The sequence below is a fragment of the Mustelus asterias genome, chromosome 2 (assembly GCF_964213995.1).
Source record: "Mustelus asterias chromosome 2, sMusAst1.hap1.1, whole genome shotgun sequence".
In the NCBI taxonomy this organism is placed as follows: Eukaryota; Metazoa; Chordata; class Chondrichthyes; order Carcharhiniformes; family Triakidae; genus Mustelus; species Mustelus asterias.
In genome coordinates this window covers 49,861,182-49,882,429 of record NC_135802.1, presented here as the reverse complement: position 1 = coordinate 49,882,429, position 21,248 = coordinate 49,861,182, and the positions used below count along the sequence as shown (strand labels likewise).

The 21,248-nt window shown below is 43.9% G+C and overlaps 1 protein-coding gene across 2 annotated transcripts in view; it reads right to left on the bottom strand.

Annotated features, from left to right (window-relative positions):
- cfap69 (cilia and flagella associated protein 69) overlaps nucleotides 1–21,248 on the bottom strand; it is a 106,974-nt gene that overhangs the window by 36,332 nt on the left and 49,394 nt on the right. For both annotated transcript variants that reach the window (XM_078227709.1, XM_078227716.1), the window contains 4 exons: nucleotides 20,987–21,102; nucleotides 11,815–11,933; nucleotides 11,021–11,102; nucleotides 4,394–4,586 (listed from right to left, as the gene is read on the bottom strand). In XM_078227709.1, the coding sequence (XP_078083835.1) occupies nucleotides 4,394–4,586; nucleotides 11,021–11,102; nucleotides 11,815–11,933; nucleotides 20,987–21,102 (510 nt within the window). The remainder of the gene's footprint in view (nucleotides 1–4,393; nucleotides 4,587–11,020; nucleotides 11,103–11,814; nucleotides 11,934–20,986; nucleotides 21,103–21,248) is intronic.

The following is a 21,248-nucleotide window of genomic DNA, read 5'->3' as shown; positions in this document are numbered from 1 at the left end:
CAGGCTGACAGTGTCAGCGTGCCATGCACTGCGCGGCCCTGCCCCCAACTTCAATGGCCGTTGGTCCCAATGGCAAGGCCATCACATCTGGTCCCCGTTTTTGGGGACAATCTGTGACGCTCGCCAGTGAGGACCTTGACCAGCGAGGGGGTTCAGGTAAATGAACCTGGACAATGGCATCCAGGTCTCGTTACTGACAAGCCAATCATCTCATTAATATTGAAATCAGCCTCGTGCTCTTTGCAGGCACGTGGCTGATTTTGCCGGCAAAATGGGGCTGGCAAGATTGCGAAAGGCGGGAAACCAGGCACAAACCCGATTTTTCATCTTTTGTTCTATCTTACCGGCTCATAAGAACATAAGAACTAGGAGCAGGAGTAGGCCATCTGGCCCCTCGAACTGCTCCGCCATTCAATAAGATCATGGCTGATCTTTTTGTGAATTCAGCCCCACTTACCCGCCCACTCACCATAACTCTTAATTCCTTTACTGTTCAAAAATGTATCTATCCTTACCTTAAAAACATTCAATGAGGTAGCCTCAACTGCTTCACTGGGGCAGGGAATTCCACAGATTCATAACCCTTTGTGTGAAGAAGTTCCTCCTCAACTCAGTCCTAAATCTGCTTCCCCTTATTTTGAGGCTCTGCCCCCTAGTTCTAGTTTCACCCGCCAGTGGAAACAACTTCCCTGCTTCTATCTTATCTATTCCCTTCATGATCTTATATGTTTCTATAAGATCTCCCCTCATTCTTCTGAATTCCAATGAGTATAGCCCCAGTTACTCAGTCTCTCCTCATAAGCCAACCCTCTCAACTCCGGAATCAACCTGGTGAATCTCCTCTGCACCCCCTCCAGTGCCAGTATATCCTTTCTCAAGTAAGGAGACCAAAACTGTACACAGTACTCCAGGTGTGGCCTCACCAGCACCCTATACAGTTGCAACATAATCTCGCTGTTTTTAAATTCCATTCCTCTAGCAATGAAGGACAAAATTCCATTTGCCTTCTTAATTACATGCTGCACCTGCAAACCAACTCCTTGTGATTCCCGCACGAGGACACTCAGGTCCCTCTGCACAGCAGCACGCTGCAAGTTTTTACCATTTAAATAATAGTCCATTTTGCTGTTATTCCAACCAAAATGGATGACCTCACATTTATCAACATTGTACTTCATTTGCCAGACTCTCGCCCACTCACTTAGATTATCTATATCCCTTTGCAGACTTTCAGCGTCCTCTGCACACTTTGCTCTGCCACCCATCTTAGTGTCATCTGCGAATTTTGACACACTACACTTGGTCCCAACTCCAAATCATCTATGTAAATTGTAAACATTTGCGGTCCCAACACTGATCCCTGAGGCACACCACTAGTCACTGATCGCCAACCAGAAAAACACCCATTTACCCCCACTCTTTGCTTTCTGTTAGTTAACCAATCCTCTATCCATGCTAATACATTAACCATAACACCGTGCACCTTTACCTTATGTAGCAGTCTTTGGTGCAGACCTTGTCAAATGCCTTCTGGAAATCCAGATACACCACATCCACAGGTTCCCCATTGTCTACTGCACATGTAATGTTCTTAAAGAATTCCACCAAATTAGTCAAACATGACCTTCCCTTCATGAACCCATGCTGCATCTTACCAATGGGACAATTTATATCCAGATGTCTCGCTATTTCTTCCTTGATGATAGATTCAAGCATTTTCCCTACTACAGAAGTTAAGCTAACCGGCCTATAGTTACCTGCCTTTTGTCTACCTCCTTTTTCAAACAGTGGCGTCACATTTGCTGTTTTCCAATCTGCGGAAAACACTCGATTCCAGCGAATTTTGGTAAATTACCACTAGTGCATTTGCTATTTCTCTCGCCATCTCTTTTAGTACCCTGGGATGCATTCCATCAGGACCAGGAGACTTGTCTACCTTTAGCCCCATTAACTTGCCCAACACTACCTCTTTTGTGATAATGATAGTTCCTGGGTTCTCACCTGCTATTGCCTTCCTGTCATCAATTTTTGGCATGTTATTTGTGTCTTCCACTGTGAAGACTGACACAAAATACCTGTTCAATGTCTCAGCCATTTTCTCATTTCCAGTTATTACATCCCCCTTCTCATCCTCTAAAGGGCCAATGTTTACTTTAGCCACTCTTTTTCATTTTATATATTTGTCGAAACTTTTGCTCTCTGTTTTTATATTCTGAGCTAGTTTACTCTCATAATCCATCTTACTTTTCTTTATAGCTTTTTTTGTGGCTTTCTGCTGATCTTTAAAGATTTCCCAATCCTCTAGATTCCCACTAATCTCTGCCACTTTGTATGCATTTTCTTTCAATTTGATACCCTCCTTTATTTCCTTAGATATCCATGGCTGATTATCTCTTTTTCTAAAGTCCTTCCTTATCACTGGTATATACTTTTGCTGAGCACTGTGAAAAATCGCTTTGAAAGTCCTCCACTGTTCCTCAATTGTCCCACCATAAAGTCTTTGCTCCCAGTCTACCTTAGCCAACTCCTCCTTCATCCCTTTGCAGTCTCCTTTGTTTAAGCACAAGACACTGGTATTGGATTTTACCTTCTCACGCTCTATCTGTATTTTAAATTCAACCATACTGTGATCGCTTCTTCCAAGAGGATCCCTAACTGCAAGATCATTAATTATTCCTGTCTCATTACACAGGACCAGATCTAGGATAGCTTGCTCTCTTGTCGGTTCCATTACATATTGTTCAAGAAAGCTGTTGCGGATACATTCTATGAACTCCTCCTCATGGCTGCCTTGACCGACCTGGTCTGACCAATTGATATGTAGACTAAAATCCCCCGTGATAATTGCTGTACCATTTTTACATGCATCAGTTATTTCTTTGTTTATTTCTTGCCCCACCATGATGTCATTATTTGGTGGCCTATAGACTACGCCTACCAGTGACTTTTTCTCCTTACTATTTCTAATTTTCATCCAAATTGATTCAACCTTTTTTTCCATAGAACCTATATCATCTCTCATTACCGTCCTGATTTCATCCTTAAATATCAGAGCTACACCACCTCCCTTACCTTCCTGTCGGTCACTCCGAACAGTTTGATACCCCTGGATATTCAACTCCCAGTCGTGACCATCCTGCAGCTATGTCTCTGTAATGGCCACCAAATCGTACTCGTTCGCAATGATTTGCAAGCGAGTCCTATTTTCGTTGCAGAAGCCTGTGGGCGGGGCTTAACATGCACGAAAGCCTGCAGAGGGAGGTAGTGCACACGTGTCAGCCTCTGATGCTGCACATGTGCATTAGCAGTAGCAGGAGTCTGACAGACAACGAGAGAGCTGTCAGGCCCCTGCTACTGCAGGCAGCCTGCAGTAGCTCCCCCCCGACAATTGTTTACACATTGAAGTTTGTAGTCTAGTGACTAAATATTGATATACTTCAAAAATGCTTAATTGGCTGTGAAGTGCTTTGGAACATCCTATGACTGACTGCTCAAGGACAGATCTGGATACTTTGCCTCAAAAATAAAACACTTTGGGAAACAGATGAGTAATTTGGTATCTAAGATGTGGTAAGTATGGCATTCTTGGGAGAAAAAAAGGTGACTTTGGTTCTCAAAACTTTCACTGTGGTTTTCCTAATGTAATTTCTGGCACTATTGTATACTAATTCATAGTGACTGATTGTATGATTAGCCAACAACTCCCTATATTGTATCAATATCAGGATAGTAGAATGTAAATTAGATCAATCATGGTCTTTTAGTCTCAAACGGATTCCTACAAATCTCTGATCTCACCTCAAGCGCTCATTTCCCCCTACCACAACATCAGCAAAAAACAATCTTATGGATCTTGATTTGTGCAACTCAAATGGAAGCACCCAGAGGCCAGACATAGAAAATGTATGGGTAAATTGAAAAGGCCTGGAAGAATTAAGGCAAAAATATGTGCAGAAAGAAGCCAGAAAAAATACCAGAAGCACAAATCCAAGAATCTAACTGCAGCTACAAATTATAATAGTGACACAAAATTTGGAAGACATAAGTTGATGCTGCAGCATATGTAAATACTCAATCACCCATTTAAGAAGGGCACAATAGGTACACTGCACATTCTGAGTGAAAAACCTATGGTACAGTATGAGCATATCAACAAAATACTTTTCAGAGCTTTTCATGAAGCTGGTACACATTCTGTGTGAGAGGCCTCTGCACAATTATCTGGTTGTGAGATAATGACCAGAAATAACTGGATGAGAGACTGGCTTTAAGAACTAGATGCTCAATCTCTTGACCTGTTTTCTTGGGTCCTGTCTATACTGGTAAAGGTTGTCAGGAAACTACCCGTACATTTTAATCTTAAAATTACAGGAGCTTTTTCAAATGCATTTACCTAAAATCCTTCCCTCTGTATCCCGCTTGACTCGCATTTCTTTCTCCTCTTTTCTCCAAAGATGTAGCAGGAGGCTAGCTGCTGTAGAATCATTTTTTCCACGCCACACATTTATGTGATGGATCGTTTTGGTGTTGTCGCATAACTCAAGTAAGGTCCCAAGTATCAAATTGTGTATGAGCTTTGAACTTGCCTTTGGAGGAAGACAGAAAATTTCCACTTGAAATAGTTCATGTACAATAATTTTTAAAACCAAATTAGCAGACATTACAAAAAGAATCTTCCCTATAAAGACATTCAATTTCTTTTTTATTTTGGTCTTGCTGATAGATGCAACCTTGAAAGTTGTAACACAATTGTACAATTCTGACAATACTGTTAGTGCAGTGTACTAACAACATTAAATTAAGGAATTTGAAATGCCAACAATGCACATTAATTATCCACCTATTTTTTCCATGTACGGAGTTGACTATTAATCTTCCTTAGTTCATAAGCAAGCTTGCATGCCTTATCAGATTGCATTTATAATGTAGAAAAAAGTTTCACTTTTTTTTAATATGTGGGACATAGGCATCGCTGGCTGGCCAGCATTTATTGCCCATCCCTAGTTGCCCTTGAGAAGGTGATGGTGAGCTGCCTTCTTGAATCGCTGCAGTCTGTGTGCTGTGGGTTGACCCACAATGCTGTTAGGGAGGAAATTTCAGGATTTTGACCCAGCGACTATGAAAGAATGGCGATATATTTCCAAGTCAGGATGGTGAGAGGCTTGGGGGGAACTTGTGGTGTTCCTATGTATCTGCTGCCCTTATTCCTCCAGATGGAAGTGGTTGTGGGTTTGGAAGGCACTGTCTAAGGATCTTTGATGAATTGCTGCAGTGCATCTTGTAGATCGTACACACTGCTGTTACTGAGCGTCGGTGGTGGAGGGATTGAATGTTTATGGATGTGGTGCCAATCAAGCGGGCTGCTTTGTCCTGGATGGTGTCAAGCTTCTTGAGTGTTGTTGGAGCTGCACCCATTCAGGCAAGTGGGGATTATTCCATCACACTCCTGACTTGTGCCTTGTAAATGGTGGACAGGCTTTGGGGAACCAGGAGGTGAGTTACTCGCTGCAGAATTCCTAGCTTCTGACCTGCTCTTGTAGCCACTGTGTTTATGTGGCGAGTTCAGTTGAGTTTCTGGTCAATGCTAACCCCAAAATACTTACAGTGGGAGATTCAGTGATGGTAACACATCAAGCGGTGATGCTTCGAATGTCTCTTATTGGTGATGGTCATTGCCTGGCATTTGTGTGGCGCGGATGTTACTTGCCACTTGTCAGCCCAAACCTGGATAATATCCAGAACTTGTTGTATTTGAACATGGACTGCTTCGGTATCTGAGAATTGTGAATAATGCTGAACATCGTGCAATCATCGGTGAACATTCCCACTTCTAACCTTACAGAGGGGAAGTCATTGATGAAGCAGCTGAAGAGCTGGGCTTAGGACACGACACTGAGGGACACCTGCAGAGATGTCCTGAAGCTGAGATGATTGACCCTCCACAACCACAACCATCTTTGTATTTTTTTATTAATTCATGGAACATGGGCATCACTGGCTGTCCAGCATTTATTGCCCTTCCCTAGTCCAAGTTACCCTTGGAGGGCAGTTGAGAGTCAACCACATTGCTGTGGCTCTGAAGTCACATGTAGGCCAGACCAGTTAAGGATGGCAGATTTCCTTCCCTAAAGGATTTTCGTGAACCAGATGGGTTTTTCCAACAATCGTCAATGGTTTCATGGTCATCAGTAGATTCTTAATTCCAGATTTTTTTTATTGAATTCAAATTCCACCATCGGCCGTGGCCGGATTCGAAGCCGGGTCCCCAGAACTTTAGCTGAGTTTCTGGATTAACAGTCTAGCAATAATGCCACTAGCCATCGCCTCCCCATGTAACAGGTATGACTCCAACCAGTGGAGAGTTTGCCCCTTGTTATCCATTGATTCCAGCTTTGCTCGGGCTCCCTGAATGCCACACTCGATTGAATGTGGCCTTGATGCCAAAGGCTGTTACTCTCACCTTATCTCTGGAATTCAACTCTTTTGTTCATGTTTGAACCAATGCTGTAATGAGGTCAGGAGCTGAGTGACCCTAGCGAAACCCAAACTGGGCGTCACTGAGCAGGTTATTACTGAGCAGGTGCTGCTTGTTAGCACTATTGATGACTCCTTCCATCACTTTAGTGATGATTGAGAGTAGACTGATTGGGTGGTAATTGGCCAGGTTGAATTTGTCCTGCTTTTTGTGTACAGGACATAACTGGGTAATTTTCCACGTTATTGGGTAGATGCCAATGTTGTAACTGTACTGGAAGAGCTTGGTGAGAGGAACGGCAAGTTCCGGAGCACAAGTCTTCAGTACCATTGCCGGAATGTTATCAAGGCCCAGTGCCTTTGCATGATCCAGCGTCTCCAACCATTTCTTTATATCATGTGAAGTGAATTGAATTGGCTAGAAACTGACATCTGAGATGCTGTGGACCACTGGAGGAGGCTGAGATAGATCATCCATGCGGCACTTCAGACTGAAGATTGATGCAAATGCTTCAGCCTTCTTTTTTGCACTGATGTGCTTCCATCATTGAGGAAGGGGATATTCGTGAAGACTCCTCCTCCAATGAGTTATTCAATTGTCCACCTCCGTTTATAACTGGATGTGGCAGGACTGCAAAGCTTAGATTTGATCCGTGGAATCATTTAACTCTGTCTATCACTTGCTGTTTATGCTGTTTGGCATGCAAGTAGTCCTATTTGGTAGTTTCACCATTTTTATGCATGCCTGGTGCTGCTCCTGGCATGCCCTCCTGCACTCTCCATTGAACCAAAGTTGATCCCCTGGCTTGATGGTAATAGTTGAGTGGGGGATATGCTGGGCCATGAGATTGCAGATTGTGCTGGTGTTGATGTTAGTAAGGAGGACTTTGCAGGGTCAACAGGGCTGTTTGTTCTGTCATTGTCCTTTTCGGTGCCTAGGTCAATGCCAGGTAGTCTATCCGGTTTCGTTCCTTTTTATTGACTTCATAACAATTGATACAACTGAATGGCTTCCTAGGCCAGTTCAGAGGGCAGTTGAGAGTTAACCACATTGCCGTGGCTCTGGAGTCACATGTAGGCCAGACCAGATAAGGTCGGCAGATTTCCTTCCCTAAATGACCTTAGTGAACCAGATGGGTATTTCCGACAATCGACAATGGTTTCATGGTCATGAGTAGGCTCTTAATTCCAGATATTTTTTATTGAATTCAAATTCCACCACCTGCCGTGGTGAGATTCAAACCCGGGTCCCCAGGACATTAGCTGAGTTTCTTGATTAATAGTCTGGCGATAATACCACTAGACCATTGCTCCCCTAAAATGGTTCATCGAAGTGTAATAATGCCTTCTGGGATACAGAGAAGAGACTCAATTCTGATTGCTCTGGCTTCCTTCCTAATTCTGTCCTTAGCATACTTTATTTATGTTAAGTTTTGCATTTGTGGGAACAAACAAATAAAATCCACATCACATCTAATTATTATCATTATAGGCCTAACTCAGATGTACTGATATTCTGAAAAGATAGGGAAGGAGAAAAAGGGAGTGAGGTAGTAGTACTGATTTGAGAAAACATTACAGTGTTGGAAATAGAAAATATCCTTAAGGGAATATGTCAGTTCTAGCAAATGTAAAGGAATCACTGCATAGGAGCAGTGTGAAATGGCCTGCTTAACCTTCCGCTCAAATTGTATATCTATATATGTATTGAGCAAACTTGCAAATGGACTAAAGATCTGTACTTTTAGACCTAAAAGTGCCTGGTTTACTTCAAATTACCTTGGAAGGGCAAAAGCCCTGTAGCTAATGAGTCAATTTACCAACCAATCAGCACCCTTTTTTGCTACAGTATTGTTGCGATCACCATCAACACTTACCATTATAAAGGGAAGGGCTATGATCAGAAATGATCAGAAATTGTTGAATTTAACGGTGAGTTTGGAAGGATATGTGGCTAACTGAAAGATGGGCTGCTGTCCTTGGAGTCTGCGCTGAGTTTTATTGGAAAAGTACAATATAGGAGGCCAAGCATAGAAATGTTAGAATGCGAGTGGAGCCTATCATTTTAATTCTGGATGACCCTTCGTCAGAGCAAGGGTCACCCAGACTCAAAATGTTGGCTCTATCCTCTCTCCACAGATACTGTCAGGCCTGCTGAGATTTTTCAGCATTTTCTGTTTTTGTCCCTCTCAGTGTAATTTGGAAGCACTAATTTAGCTATGTACATTTCAAAGGGTGAAATAATTAAGCATGAGGCATAGTCCTGATTGAGGTGATTCTAGAACCACTATGTGAAGCAAAGAGGAACCCCAGCATCACATTGTTATTGTTGATAGCTGTTGGTATTGCAACATTCTGGACCATGACATTTGTCTTTCTGCTCTAATTGTCAAAGTAAACTCTTTACAGATTTGAGAGAGTCTATCCATTTGCCATTGAAGGTGTTCCTAGGTATGTAATGTCAGTGCGACATTATTCGCATAGGAAAGGAACTCTCTGTGCATAAGTAATAAGTAAGACGAGAAGTGAATGTGGCAGAGGAGAAGCAGGAAGTTGTTGGTCACACAACCATGATGCTCTGCACTCTTGGAAACCCCGTCACTTGCAAGGGTAAAGTGGCTAATGACTTTTGCCTTTCAAGCAAGGTCATTATTACTTGCTTGATGTGCCTGTAAATTCTCCCAACAACTGATTGACATAGGCTATGAGCAATGGGTTGGAATATTCAGCTGTGAATGTGACATTCACAACTGTAGAAAGTGCAGAGGGGAAAAAATTCAAATGTCTGAAAATAGGTTGGGGGTTGCAATGTGTGATAAATCTGTGCCTGTTGCTTCTGATGCAGACATTATAGCAAATTTGTGCTGCACACAAATTTGCAAGATGTGTGTAGCCAGCATTAATTGTGCTGTTGCGTGCAAACCTTGGCAGAGGGCCAAAATTTGTGCAAGGCTTTCATCAATTAAAACAAATCTACATACTTAAAGCAAGCCTCACCTCTTAAAGAGGAAGTGCATTCTGGCAGCAGCTGATGCTGGAACAGTTTGCGGAAAAGTGTGTGAGCAGGTAGAAAAATGAATAATGACATGCCAGGAAAAAGCATGTTCCAAGGTTCTTGACACTGCATAGAATGCATTGGATGCATTGTGGAGGAAGTGGAAAGGAGGCAAGATGTCATCCATCCTCTGGGTGTCAGGAAGCCCTCCAGATAAACTTTGTGAAGGCAGTGACCAGATAGCTGCAGTGGTCAATGACAGCAATAGTGTCCTGAGGATCTGGGTGCAATGCTGCCAAAGTTTAATAACTTCACATGAGTGGTCGACGCTAGCGAAGGCACCTTCATGTGCCTTACCCCACAAATTGCACTGCTGAGCTCACATATTGCGCAATGCATCACAGCCCTATCACTCAGCTAGCATCAATTTTAATCAATCAGAATTTGTACCTTATATTAATAAATTCAGCTAACACTACTCAGTACTGCTGAAAGACTCACACCCACATATCACAATTTGCATGTACTTCAAATTATTCAATGACAATAGCCACATCACTCAAACATTCACTGGCACACTTGCCATTTTCTTGAGTGTCAAGTTGGCGTACAACTGGAAATAGCAGCACCCAACCGGCAGGGGAAGATGTGTCCTGCATCTTCTTATCCCAGAGGTCACCATCAGTGCAGTAACCATCACTGTGGATATGGCTAGCAACAATTCTGAAACCACTGAAGGTGACAGTATCTTCAAAACTTAGTTTTTTTTCTCACATCTCATTCCACAATTCTTTTTGATTTTCAAGATGCATGCACCTTTTACTTTCCATGTCCTCCTCTTACCAGAACCCTACCCTCATGCCCTTCTCCATTCAGATACCCAAGAACAGCAACATGGCCAGGAATGGTGGAAGAGCAAGGGGCAGAAGAGCAGAAAGACAGTGAAGAAGAAAAACAATTCCTCGATCAAGCAAAAATCAATCAACAACTAAACTGCAAGTAGTTGATCTCTTTTAACTGACACTGGTGGAGGAGTCCCACCTGCTATTTAATGAGTTTTCAGTTGTACGTGCCTGAGCTGAGATGGTGTTAGCTGGAGCGTTAAACTCCAAAATTACACCAAATTAGCCTACTTCTGGAGGATGCTCACTGTTTTCATTTGATATTTGGTCATTAACTTGTAACGTTGATTTTATTTCTCGATCACAGATGCTGCCTGAGATGTCAAATATTTGCAATAACCATAATGTTTTGCTTTGGTATCAATGAACCAGTTTTTTTAATGATAATCAATGGCTTCATGGTCACTTTTACTGATGCAGTAATTTCCAGATACTTGAAAATAGAATTCAGATTGAAAGAATCATACTGGGCTCAAAATATTAACACTGTTTCTTTCTTCACAGATACTGCCCAACCTGCTAAGTTTTTCCAACATTTTCTGTTTGCCTTTCAAATTCTCAAACTGCATGCTGGGATTTAAATTTACAATTTCTAGATTCTTAATCCAGTAACATAACTACCACACTATCTATATTTTTTAATGCTTACTTCAAGAAAATCTAGGAAAAGAAAAATGCCTCCTTTTTCAAGGAAGCTGTCCTCAGCTATGTAGCACCCAACAATGCAGCACCTGCAATAAATATGAAAAAAAAAATTAGATTTTTTTCTAGCTCATTTTTAATTATTGCATTCTTTATTCACTGGATGACCAATAAATAGGCATGCATTTATCCCTGGGTCATCTTCACTTTGGAAAATATATCTTAATTGATCTTAAATTACAGAGATTGCATTTCAAAAGCATTTTAATTAAGATACTTTAGCATATCTTGATGATATGCAAGATGGTATATTACACTAACCCAAGCTCTTATTTTCCTGTTGTCATAAAAAAATTTCTGCCATTACTACTTTTTTCTTTTCATCCAATTCTCCATTAAAAGTTCCAAAGGCAGCAACAATGACAGATCTGAGCAGATTTGGCGGGTTATAGTAAGCTGCTGAAATCATATCACTTACTGTGATCACATTGCAATCACATTGATTGCTACTTATAGCCATTATACCCTGTAGCATATACTATAAAATTCTCTTGGTTCCTTGGTTCCACTATATTAATTAGGCCACAAATGTTGAGTTACAGCAACGTCAGAAGATTTCATGACAAATTTACAAATAACCTAAGTGTTACATATAGCCTTTTAAAGTATCTATTATGTTGCTTTGTTAGCATATTAAGAAAAGCTATATACATTTACTTGTTCTGACATGTAAAACAGAATACAGACTGACAGAAGTGATGATTACAAGTATTTCTTGCTGCAGTATAATAAAGAACTTACCAGATACAGTCTATTGTGGACAGTATAAGCTTGTTATGGCCCATACCACTGTAGAATTTATTTGGATCAATCTTTAACAGCTTTATGAGAATTTCCACTCCAAAGGCAGCAAAGAGTTCCTAATACACAATAAAAGAAAGCACCATGAGCAGGTAACTGCTGCTTATAGCCTTTAAAAGGCAATTGGATAACAACCTGGGGAGACAGTGACAGTGTAGTCTTAATGTCACTGGAGTAATTTCCAGAATTTAAACCAAATGCTTTTGGGGGAGGCGATGGCATTCTGGTATTGTCGCTGGATGAGTAATCCAGAGACCCAGGGTAATGCTCTGAGGCTCTGGATTTTGAATCCCAGCATGGCAGATGTTGAAATTTGAATTCGATAAAAATCTGGAGTTAAATGACCATAAAACCACAGTTGTCATAAAATCCCATCTGGTTTATTAATATCCTTTAGGGAAGAAAATCTATCATCCTTATCTAGTCTGGCTTGCATGTGACTCTAGAGTTACAGCAATGAGGTTGACTCTTAGCTGCCCCCTGAAATAACTGAAAAAATCATTCTGTTCAAGGATAGTAAATGCTGGCCTTGCTAACAACACTGGCATCCCATGAAGAAAAGTAAATAAGTAAACTTGAAGAAGAAATAATTTCAGCTATATAGGGAAAGAGTTGTTGATCAGCCTAACTGAATTGCTTTTTAGAAGGGTTGGTGCATATTGATAGGCCAAATGGCCTCCTTCTATGCTGTATTATTCTATGATAGCACTGTTGACTACACCACTTTGCTGATAATTGAGGGTAGGCTGATGGGGGCAGGTTTGGATTTGTCCTGGTTTTTGTGGACATACCTGGGCAATTTTCCACTTTACCAGGTAGATACCAGTGTTCTAATGAAAACAGCTCAGCTAGTTCTGGAGCACAAGCTTTTAATACTAAAGCCAAGATGTTGCCCCTCACGTTAGTTGTTATATTGTCCACCACCATTTACAATTGGGTGTGGCAGGATAAAGCACAGGATATACCATTGCCCACCAACAGCACCACTAGCCTCACACACAGCCCAATGAACAACAATCTGATCAATTATCTACCAACAATCTCCATCAATCAGGATTTACACCTCATCTGACCTTCTCACACTTAGCACTGCTGCAAGCCTTATTCCTATCAGACCATAAGACATAGGAGCAGAATTAGACCACTCAGCCCATCGAGTCTGCTCCACCATTCAATCATGGTTGATATTCTCATCCCCATTCTCCTGCCTTTTCCCCATAACCCCTGGTCCCCTTATTATTCAAGAACTTATCTATCTTTGTCTTAAAGACACTCAATGACTTGGCCTCCACAGCCTTCTGCGGCAAAGAGTTCCACAGATTCACCACTCTCTGGCTGAAGAAATTCCTCCTCATCTCTGTTTTAAAGGATCGTCCCTTTAGCCTGAGGTTGTGCCCTCTGGTTCTAATTTTTCCTACTAGTGGAAACATCCTCTCCACGTCCACTCTATCTAGGCCTTGCAGTATCCTGTAAGTTTTAATAAGATCCCCCTTATCTTTCTAAACTCCAACGAGTACAGACCCAGAGTCCTCAACCGTTCCTCATCCAACAAGCTCTTCATTCCAGGGCTCATTCTTGTGAACCCCCTCTGGACCCTTTCCAAGGCCAGCACATCCTTCCTTAGATATGGGGCCCAAAACTGCTCACAATACTCCAAATGGGGTCTGACCAGAGCCTTATACAGCCTCAGAAGTACATCCCTGCTCTTGTATTCTAGCCCCCTTGACATGAATGCTAACATTGCATTTGCTTTCCTAACTGCCGACTGAAGCTGCATGTTAACCTTAAGAGAATCTTGAACAGTGACTCCCAAGTCCCTTTGTGTTTCGGATTTCCTGAGCATTTTCCCATTTAGAAAATAGTCTATGCCTCTATTCCTCCTTCCAAAGTGCATAACCTCACACTTTTCCACATTGTATTCTATCTGCCACTTCTTTGCCCACTCTCCTAACCTGAACAAGTCCTTCTGCAGTCCCCTCTGCTTCCTCAATATTACCTTTACATATCTTTGTATCATCTGCAAACTTAGCAATAGTGCCTTCAGTTCCTTCCTCCAAATCGTTAATGTATATTGTGAAAAGTTGTGGTCCCAGCACTGACCCCTGAGGCACACCACTAGTCACCAGCTGCCATCCTGAAAAAGACCCCTTTATCCGCACTCTCTGCCTTCTGCCAGTCAGCCAATCCTCTATCCATGCCAGGATCTTACCCTTAACACTATGGGCACTTATTTAACAGTCTCTATGCAGCACCTTGTCAAAGGCCTTTCTCTTCTCAGTTCCTTGTGCTTTTCTACTTTCAGATACCCAAGAATTTCCCTAGTCTGGGAGTGGTGGAAGAACAAGAGGTAGAAGAGCAGCAGGACACTAAATGATAAAGAAATATCTAAATATTCCTGCATGTCATTGCTTGAACACATAGCCATCTATTCAACCATAATAACCACATCACAAAAACACATTGCACCATAGTCAATGTCACACTTCCCACTCCCTTGCAGTTTAGTGTGGTGTACAACGTGAGGCAACAGGTGCTCGGCAATAGGGCATAGGCAAGGCTGTAAGTCTTGGAGGAGATGGATTTCGCTATCATTGGAATGCCCATTGCTGAGGACATGGCCAGTGGTGTGGTTGTAAATCACAGAATATGATGGTATCTTTATATCTAATCCTCCTTCTCATATTTCAGGTCCCCCTTATGTCTCTTCTGATTAACACTCTAAAGATTGTAAAGTACACAGCTCTTGCTTCTCAACATCCCTTTTCACAACCCTACCTAAGGACATGAGAAATGGGAGCAGGAATTCCACTAATCATTTAATAAGATCATGGCTGATCCCCAACTTCAACTCCACTTTCCTGCATGATCCGCGGATCCCTTGATTTCTTTAGATTCCAAAAATTTAGCAAGCTCAGCATTGAATTTACTCAATTACAGAACATATATAGCCCTTTGCAGCCAATTATTCACAATTCTCTAAATGAAGACATTTTTCCTCATATCAGTTCATTGTGCCTTTCTACTTTCAGATACTCAAGAAATTTCCCTAGTCCGGGAGTGGTGGAAGAACAAGAGGTAGAAGGCAGCAAGACACTAAATGATAAAGAAATATTGGCTGGGATTTTCCAGTCCCACCAGTGGCAGACAAATGTATGGGTGGGATGGGAAAAGGCTGCTCTCCAAATTTTCTGGTCCTGCCACTGATGATGCCCACCACTGGCGAGATCAGAAAATCCCACCTATTGTCACTCAATATCACACTCACAGTCACCAGCTCAGATACTGACAATGCACAGAATTTAGAGAATAACTGAGAGTTGCAGTAATGTCACTGCACTGTAAGCCAGAGGCCCAGGCTAATACCCTGGGAACAAATCCCACCATGGCAGCTGCAGAAATTTAAACACAATTTATTAAAACTAGCTGGAATTGAATGCTAGTCTCAGCAACTGACTGTCATAAAAGCCCATCTGGTTCATTAGAGAAGGCAATCTGCTGTCCTTACACGTGACTCCAGCAAAGTCTGTCCTTCAACAGATTGTGGTGTCCCACATGCAATGTGGCAATGTCGCTCTGTGGAGTCATATCAGGTTTACAGCATTTGTCTTCCCAACATGCAAATCCGCTTGTACCCTTGTTGCTGCATATCAGCCAGCCAACCCAGACAATTAAAGCCAATGCTGATATGGTGCATTCTGAAGCCAGATCTTCCTAATGTTCTGAGGATTTCCTTCAGTGAAAGACAGCAGTTTTTCATTAACCAAGTTTCAGCCACTGGGTAGCGCTAAGTAGGAGCACTAGTACAGCAAAGGTATACCAAAGATAGGCACTAAAAGAATGCACAAGGTTCAAGGATGTTTGTAATGCATGGTTTTATTTCTATATTCAGTTTAGATTGCTTATTTTGGAGTGGCATTTATTTCAGCATTCTGGCCAAGCGAGTGCTGTGATGGTCTGTAAGAGGGAAGGTAAGGCATGGGCCAATTGTTGAATGGTGCATTGTTGTTAACTGATATTGCATCATGAGTTGCTCACAGGCAACCAACCAGAAAGGGGATGTCTCGATTCCCTGTCCCCTTCCTCTTCTTCCTCAGCTGTGTAGCTGATGGCAAGGTGACTTCAAGATGATGAAGCTGTGCAGCCACCATGATTCCTTACACCTACTGCAGTGCTCCTCCAGAACGGTTTAGACAATAAAAGTGTTTCAGCATGACAATGATCTGCTCTATCACATCCCATGTGGCGGCACAGCTTTCAATTGTATCCATGCAGAACAAATGTGTGTGGGTTACAAACTGAAGACTGTAGGTGGTCAGCAGATAACCCTTGCTGCCAAGTGGCTACACTTTGATTTGCTGTTGTTGTTCAAATATAGATGGCATAGCAGACTACTGCACAACGAAGGTATCATGATTGCTGCCAGGATACTGGACAGTGACCTGCATAGTCACGGTGTATAGCTGGACTTAGAGGGAATGGAATTCATTTCTGGTGTGGTACATATCTGAGTTTAGGTGCAGCACCCGTAAAGTGGCATGACTTCAGTCAATCACACACTGCACCATGATGAGGTGTGCAGTCCTCACAAAGCCATGCATTTGATCACCGCCATTTTCTGGCAGGAGAGAATGAAATGTAGTCACCTCTCTTTGAATAGGTAGCATCAGTGAGCTCTCTTCTGTAACAGTGAGCAGCAAAATGTCAGATGTTGCAAATATCTCCAGTTCAAGGTTGTGTGATGGCATACCCTAACTCGAAACAGAAATTGAGAAGCGAAACAGAAAAAGGAAACTGACACTCTTAGGGGGCGATTCTCCCAAATGTGCTGAATTGGCGAGAAAGCTTGTTTAAATCAAGACTGTTTTTCAGTTCAACTTCAGACCTGAAGCTCCCCACTTGGTGCAATGCAGAGATCACAATCTGTGAACCTCATTAAAAGCTTGGGGGGGGCGGGGCCTATTCACGCCAGAGTCGGACAGTTCCGGAACTCTGCGCATGCGCAATGGCCCCAATCTGTCAGAGTACCTGTTTCCTGGCTAGTTCGATCGCTGGCCAGACCGGGACCCTCGCACTGCTGCCCCTCCAGCCCTCCTCACGGCCCGATTGTGGTCCGCACAAGCATTCCCTGGCCAGCCCTGACCCCCTCCACCCCTGCCCCAGAGTGCCCCGATCTCCACGCCCCTCCCCCCCCCCCCCACCGCCAGCAGTGGCAATCCCTCCATGCCCCCCCCCCCCAACCCCGGCAGACCCCCGACTCCCACTCCTGGGAGATAGAGCCCCCCACCACAGACCACACCCTCCCAGCCTGCCCTGATTCTTGCCTCCCTCCAGCCTTGACCGATCCCAATGCAGAATGACAGCGGGACACCTCATCCCAACCGATTGCTACTAGGCCCCACCCATGATAGGCCCCGCCCTTGTTCCAGCCCACAATAGGCCCCACCCCTTCCCCCCCTGGCCCAGCCGTTTGCCCACAAGGCCACACCCCCTTGGCACTGCTGCCTCGGCTCTGCCCAATGCCCAATGGACAGTGCCAATGATCCTTCTGGGCATGGGCACTTTGCCCTTTGGGCAGTGTCAGGGGGCACAGGCTGACACTGCCAGGGTGCCCATGCCTGCGGGCACCACCGCCTTGCTGCCCTGTCCCCCTGTGGGTCCCCGATTGCCCCCCCCCCCCTTCACTCCGGCGAGGTCTCCCACTAATTCTCCACAAGTGGGGAGCAACTCTAAACCCCAGTGGAGTGAAATGCTCCTGGTGGGGTGGGAGATGTTATCGGGCCTGGAGAATTCCGTGCTGGGCCTGATAATGGGATTTAAAATACATTAAAAAAAGATTTAAATGACTTACCTCTCTTCCCACCGGTTTCCAGCGCGGTTCTGACTGCGCCTGTTCTCCGGCTCTGGCAGACGCGCACGCATTCCCAACACATGCATGAATCCCGCGAAATGGCCGACACACGATTCCCCCATCCCGATGCACCAAAATACATGCGCGTCGGGGTGGGAGAATCGCCCCCTTAGTTTCTAACCAAATGAGAACTGAACCTGAGATTTGGGCCATAATTCTCCCATTGCGGCCCGCCACTTTTCTGGCGGGTCCGGCTGGGAGATGCGCGTCTGTGGCCTTGAACAGAGATTTGCGCATGCGCCGGGAACGCATGCGCATCTCCCAGAGCTGGCGAACAGTTGCCGGCCAGACCACGCTGGAAACCGGCAGGAAGGCACGTAAGTCATTTAAATCTGTTTTTAATCTATTTTAAATATGTATATTTGTTAATTATCAGGACCTTTCAGATCCCGATCGAATCTCCCACCCCACCAGGAATACTTCATTTCGGCGGGGTTCAGACTAGCTCCCCACATTCAGGGAGCTAGCGGGAGACCCCGCCGGAATGAAGAGGGAGCAATCGGGGCCCCCCAGGGGGTCGGGTGGCAGGGGTGATGCCCCCTGGGTATGGGCACCTCTGGCAATGCCAGCCTGTGCCCCCTGGCACTGCCCAAGGGGCAAAGTGCTCATGCCCAGGGGCATCTTGGCAATGCCCACTGGGCATCGGGCAGTGCCAAGGTGGCGGGGCCTATTGTGGGCGGGGCCTAGGTGCGATTGGTAGGGGTAGGGGTTCCCGCTGCCATTCTGCATTGGGATCAGTCTGGAATGGAGGGAGGGCAGCAATTGGTGCTGGCTGGGGGGGAGGAGGTGTGGTCTGCTGGTGGAGGAGGTCTGCTGGGGTGAAGGAGGTGGAGGGATTGCCACTGTTGGGGGGTGGGGCCTGGGCATTGGGGTGCTCCGGGATGGGAGGGGGGTTAGGGCTAGCCCAGGAATTGTTGTGGGGGCCGCGGTCGGGCGTGGGGGGATGCTGAAGAGGCAGCACTGCAGGTCCCAGGCTGGCCAGTGATCGGGCTGGCCAGCAAACAGGAGTTTGACAGTTTGGGGCTACTGCACATGCGCAGAGCTCCAGAACTATCAAATTCTGGGGCGAATAGGCCCCATACCCTGGGTTTTTAATGAGATTCACAACTGGGATCTCTGCAGTGCACAGAGTGCGGAGATTCAGATGAGAAGCTGAATTGTCAGAACAATTATAAGAAGGATGTGGAAGCGCTGGAAAGAGTGCAGAGGAGATTTACCAGGATGCTGCCTGCTTTGGAGGGTAGGTCTTATGAGGAAAGGTTGAGGGAGCTAGGCTGTTCTCTCTGGAGCGGAGGAGGCTGAGGGGAGACTTAATACAGGTTTATAAAATGATGAAGGGGATAGATAGAGTGAACGTTCAAAGACTATTTCCTCGGGTGGATGGAGCTATTACAAGGGGGCATAACTATCGGTTTCGTGGTGGGAGATACAGGAAGGATATCAGAGGTAGGTTCTTTACGCAGAGAGTGGTTGGGGTGTGGAATGGACTGCCTGCAGTGATAGTGGAGTCAGACACTTTAGGAACATTTAAGCGGTTATTGGATAGGCACATGGAGCACACCAGGATGATAGGGAGTGGGATAGCTTGATCTTGGTTTCAGATAAAGCTCGGCACATCGTGGGCCGAAGGGCCTGTTCTCTGCTGTACTGTTCTATGTTCTAGTCGCGATTTGGAACAGTTTTCCCGCCAATTCAGCACTTTTGGTAGAATCGCCCCTTTGGTATCCAAAACCTCTGGACAGACTGGATGAGATTATTTAAGGGGACGTAGAGCCAGCTAAGTTCAGTATTAGCATTTGATAAGTCTAGTGGTGCAGTACAGAAAAGCTGAAGAAGACATAGTCCAATTCCAGAATTGGATAATAAGTTGTTGCAACTGGTGCTGTTACTTGAAGATAATATGAGTGATTCTGTGCCATCCAGACCAAGTTGAGGATGTGTTCCATTTGTGATGAAGACCGTGCCCAATGAACTCGGTTTGGTTGTGCACAACTCTCAGCTGGGGATTAGACTACATCTTAAAAGGAAAACAGCTGAAATTTTTCATTAGGAAGACAGTTTTTTTTAATTCATTCATGGGACACGAGCATCGCTGGCTGACCAGCATTTATTGCCCATCCCTAGTTGCCTGAGGGCAGTTGAGAGTCAACCACATTGCTGTGGCTCTGGAGACACATGTAGGCCAGACCAGGTAAAGATGGCAGATTTCTTTCCCTGAAGGACATGAGTGAACCAGATGGGTTTTTCCAACAATCGACTATGGTTTCATGGTCATCAGTAGATCCTTCATTCCAGATTTTTTTTATTGAATTCAAATTTCACCATCTGCCATGGTGGGATTCGAACCCAGATCCCCAGAACATTGGTTAGGTTTCTAGACTAATAGTCCAGCGGTAATACCACAAGGCCATCACCTCCCCTTTTGAAGGTCTTTATGAATGAGATTGATGATCTATATGATGTGTGGACTGCTGAGCCAATTCTTAAGATCTACCTTAGTTGTATCTCTCATTTGATGTGTAATTTATAGATTAGAATCAACCACAATTTGCTTGTTAATTCTTAATAACTTATGTTGATTCTGGATGTTAGAGTATAGGAGGTTAGCTATGATAGCATTTAATGTTTGCTTTGATTTGTGTATAGTAAAATTTCTTCTCTTTTAAACTGGAATCTTGTGGCTTCATTCTTTCAGTAAGTAACTGGGATTTCAGATTTCAGATTTCTTCTTCTAAACAAAAGTTACTGGGTGAGATCTACTAGCTGTTCATGCCAATCCTGCCGACGGCACACCCCAAACTGTGTTTCCCGGCGGCGTGGGGTGGATTCAATGGGAAATCTCATTGATAGTGGTGGGACCAGAAGATTCGAGGAACATACCATGGGGAGGTCAGAGAATCTCACCCACTTTCTCTGCTGAGATTGTAACAACTGGAAGGACCACGACACATAAAAGTTCATGGTCATGGTCACCTTCATAGCCACTGACAATGTCATCACCACATTTTGTACTACCCATTATTTTTTTAGTTTGACTGGCCAAGTGACAGGAAGTTTATACTGGGAAACTTTTTGAAGTAAAAATAGAAAACACATCTCTCATGCAGAGCCATGTACGTGACTCAAGTGTATATATGCCTGGACTTAGTATGCCATTTAATCAAACCAGTCATAACTGAACTACGTTGTTCAATATTTACCCACCTTGCCATGAATATCATGTTCACAAATGCTGGACAAGATGATGAGGATGTCAGTTTGAATATCCAGATTAATTTTGGTTTCTTCAACTGAGCTGCTTGTCATGTCTTTCAGAATATCTATTAAACATTTATGAAAAATCATATCAAATAATAAAATATGCATTAAAACAAGTACATTGGGGATCCCTGAGAAACAAAGTGGACTGTTTCTTACTGAGCAAAAATCTTCAATATCCCCATCCCCTTCTCAAACTACCACACTA